This window comes from Nelumbo lutea, chromosome 5 (assembly GCF_056320005.1).
Source record: "Nelumbo lutea isolate HS-2025 chromosome 5, American lotus-T2T, whole genome shotgun sequence".
Lineage (NCBI taxonomy): Eukaryota > Viridiplantae > Streptophyta > Magnoliopsida > Proteales > Nelumbonaceae > Nelumbo > Nelumbo lutea.
Window position 1 is genome coordinate 13,920,537 of NC_142688.1, and position 3,764 is coordinate 13,924,300.

The 3,764-nt window shown below is 33.6% G+C and overlaps 1 protein-coding gene across 1 annotated transcript; it reads right to left on the reverse strand.

The window, feature by feature from the left end:
• Window positions 1–2,683: 2,683 nt before the first annotated feature.
• LOC148850481 (uncharacterized) lies at window positions 2,684–3,247 on the reverse strand. Its single transcript, XM_088944217.1, has one exon. It carries the CDS (start codon window positions 3,245–3,247, stop codon window positions 2,684–2,686), a length of 564 nt encoding a protein of 187 aa, XP_088800343.1.
• Window positions 3,248–3,764: the final 517 nt, after the last annotated feature.

The window sequence follows — 3,764 nt, forward strand, 5'->3', positions numbered from 1 at the left end:
ATCCAATCTGTTCAAATTCATTTTGACTTAGATTGGTTTCAACCCAAACCCGGCCCATTGACACATGTATTTTTATCTAAAATCAATGAACCAAATATTGGCTTAATCCAACCAAAACTAATAGAAATTTGTTACGAATGAACCAGGTCCAATCCAATCTAATAAATATTTTGGACCGGATTGGTCCAATCCATTATGTCTTGTTGGTCCGTCCAAATTTATTTTGGAGTGGATGGGGTCCAATCTAAAACCGGACCATTGACACCCTTAAATATGAGGGCACTAGTTGAAAGGTCATGATACAAACATAAGAGTAAGAATGATCATTTCAGCCCAATTTAAGCTAAGCAAACCCTTAAGTGGATCAGTGGTTCAACCACTTAAGTCAAAAGGGTTTTGTCCAAGTCAATAGTTTTTAAACTAATGATGAATTAAAGGTTGACCTAAACTAGAATTATGGCTGAGTCACCATTTTATTGGTCCAACCAACCAGTTCGAGGACAATTTTATAATTTTTGTACATATATTAATGCTAAGCCTAGACATATATTATCAAGCCTAATGTATGGGAGAATGGAGCTGGGCAACACCAAAGGCTACTAATGGTCTACAAAAACTAGGCATGTCAATAATACTGAAAATCCAAGGCTCGATCCGACATTTGATACAATTATCTTGGATTCGGTTGATGTATTTACGTAATCAGATGGGATTCAAATTTGACTCCATTTGATCCAATTATATTATAATTTTCATCGATTTTAATATATAAATTTTATATAATTATATTTAAAATTAAAAAAATTATATTATTTTATATATGAATTAATATATGTATACTATATTCAATAAGTTATTTACATTAATTTATTATATATAAAAGTTGAAAAGTAATTAACATTTTTTCTACATTTTAAACAATTAAATTAGAATTGGATTAGATCTGAATCTGATTCGAATCTGAGGCCTTCAAGATAGTTTGCAATACAATGCATACATACAAGCATGCATAGATGATACATATACATACATACAATGCATACATACATATATATATATATATAGAGAGAGAGAGAGAGAGATCTTTAGTGACATTGTAAGAAAATGTTACTAAAAATATATTTTGATTTAAATTATGAAAAAACATTCAATCAACATTTTGTAACAATTACTCAATTATTTTGTCATTGTAAATATTTTTTTTGGTGACCAATATTAAACTATTCGTCACTATAAATCAACTTTTGTGATTTTGTAACAGACACTTAATTGTCCATTATTATAGCTAACCATTTAGTGAAAATAATTTAATAATCTGTCACTATAATTCAACATTTAGTGATGATTATTCAATTGTATGTCGCTACAATTCAACAATTAGTGACGGATGATAACTATCCGTCACTATATATCAAGATTTTGACGGACAAGAACATGTCCATCACTATAAATTACATTTTAGTGACCGAACTTCAATTATCAGTTGCTATAGACATTTTTTAGTGACAGACAATCACTCCGTCACTTTGCCATCACTAAATATTACATTTCTAGTAAAGGAACTTTAAATCCATCAGTATAAATTATTTATAATGACGGACATCATTGTACATCCGTCACTAAATCCCAATTTTTTTGCAGTGCGTTTGGAAGTCTCGCAGGTTTGGCATCACATGGCTTGCAGTTTAGAGGTTTAATGAAGGCCACGTGGTCGAACGCACCACTATCAAGAATTCATGTGTTTCCATTATCAAATATTAGGAGGTGAATTAGTAGTCTTACTGGGAAATTTTGCAAAGTTAGAACACTTCTTCTCATTCAATAAGTTCATAACCTGTTGATATTGTTCCGATGTGAGACTTAGGGAAGATGATGAGCTAGAGGTTGATCCTTCAGTTGAGGTGTTCTGAACCGAAGAGGGTGGTTGTGTACCTTGTTTCTTCTTGTGGCATGTCTCCCAGTCCACTGGATAACCGATCAATTCATAACACCTCTCTTTCGAATGACTGTTTTTGCAATGGTCACATTGCAATTTTGGCTTCACTGAATTATGTGAGGTCTAAACTAGGTGTAAACAGATTGAATTCAAACCGGATCAGACAATATACGAATTCCAATCCAATTAAAATTTTTGATATCCGAATTCGATTCTATATGCGACGGATATCAAAAATTAATATTTGAATTTGAATTCGAATCTGATTAAATATTCAAATATTCTATTCGGTTCAAATTCGACTAATTAATTATTTTAGGTAATTAATAAATATACAAAAAATATTTTATTTATATAAAGTATATAAATTATTTATATAATTTAATTATTATATAAAAAAAATTATATATTATATATAAGAACTAAATAATTGGTCGAATTCAAATATTTATTGAATCGAATCATGTCATATCCGAATTTGATCGATTGGATGTTCAAATTATTCGAATTCAATTCGATTATGTCGGATCTCGAATTTGAAATTGAATTTTTGAATACCATTAACACCCCTAGTCTAAACACCACCAACATGGAAAGTTGATGCTTCAATTTGAGAAGGAGATTGCTGGTTCACGAACATCTGATGTTGTTCTTCTTGCACTACTAGTGCATAAACTCGACTTGCTCCTGATAGCGGATCCAAACATAAGATTTTTGAATGGATTGTATAGTAGCAATCATTCAATCCTAGAAGAAATTGGTACACCTTTTCTTTTTCTTTCTCGGCAACGAATTCTTTGGCGCTCCACAAGTGCAGACAGGAATGTGAACATACACAGAGAGTTCATTCCACAGGGACTTGAGCTTGGTGAAATAAGTCGATAATGTCTGGTTTTCTTGTCTGATCAACGCCAATTCTCGACGAAGATGAAAAATCTGTGGTGTGCTTCCTTGTGAGAGCCTTTCTTCAAGGTCCTCCCAGATCTCAGCCGCACACTCCACATAAGCGATGCTTTCATGGAGGTCTTGAGCAAGGGAATTAAGCAGCCAGGCTATTATTAAAGAATTGCATTTCATCCATGCAAGAAACTCATCCGTCAATTTATGTCGCTTCTTGATGGATCCATCAACAAATCCGAGCTTGTTCTTTGTGAGCAAAGCATTACTCACCGCCCTTCTCCAAGTCGTGTAGTTTTCTTCGTTGAGGACAAGAGAAATTAGGACAGTGCCTGGATGATCAGAGGGATGAATGAAGTATGGTGATTTTGGGTCAGAGAGAATATCGATTGCATTACGATCACCGGACGCCATGGATTTCATAGAATGAAACCAGATAGAAAACAAAGGGAAAGAAAACGTTTCACTAATCATGGCTCTACTAACATGTAAATCATGGTTTTTAAAACTGACCCGATGATCGAACCGGTCAGGGATCTGATTACCGGTTTGAACAGTCTGACCATTCGGACAAAAAAAATTAAAAAGATTGAAAAATGATTAAAACCATTCAAATAATTAATCAGCTGGTTCAGCGGTTTGCTGATCAAAATCAACGGCTTTGAGAAAAAATGGAACCGATCAGGTGACCTGTTCCCAGTTTTTCCAGTCCGACCGTTCGGTCCGATTTGATTTTAAAAACAATAATGTAAATGGTTTCTTAGATGCCAGAATTGCAGAAAAAATAGTGTGCGTTTTGTGTGTGCAAGGGTGCACTCCCAGTCAAATTGGGACACGTTAGAATTTGGATAGCACTCCAACTCAAATATGCGAGTCATTTAAACGGCCAATTTGTCTCTATTAGGTTTTTTTAAGGCCCTGTAAGTTATTT

Coding starts and splice junctions, on each gene's coding strand:
- LOC148850481 (XM_088944217.1), bottom strand. CDS start 3,247: ATGGCGTCCGGTGATCGTAATGCAATCGATATTCTCTCTGACCCAAAA.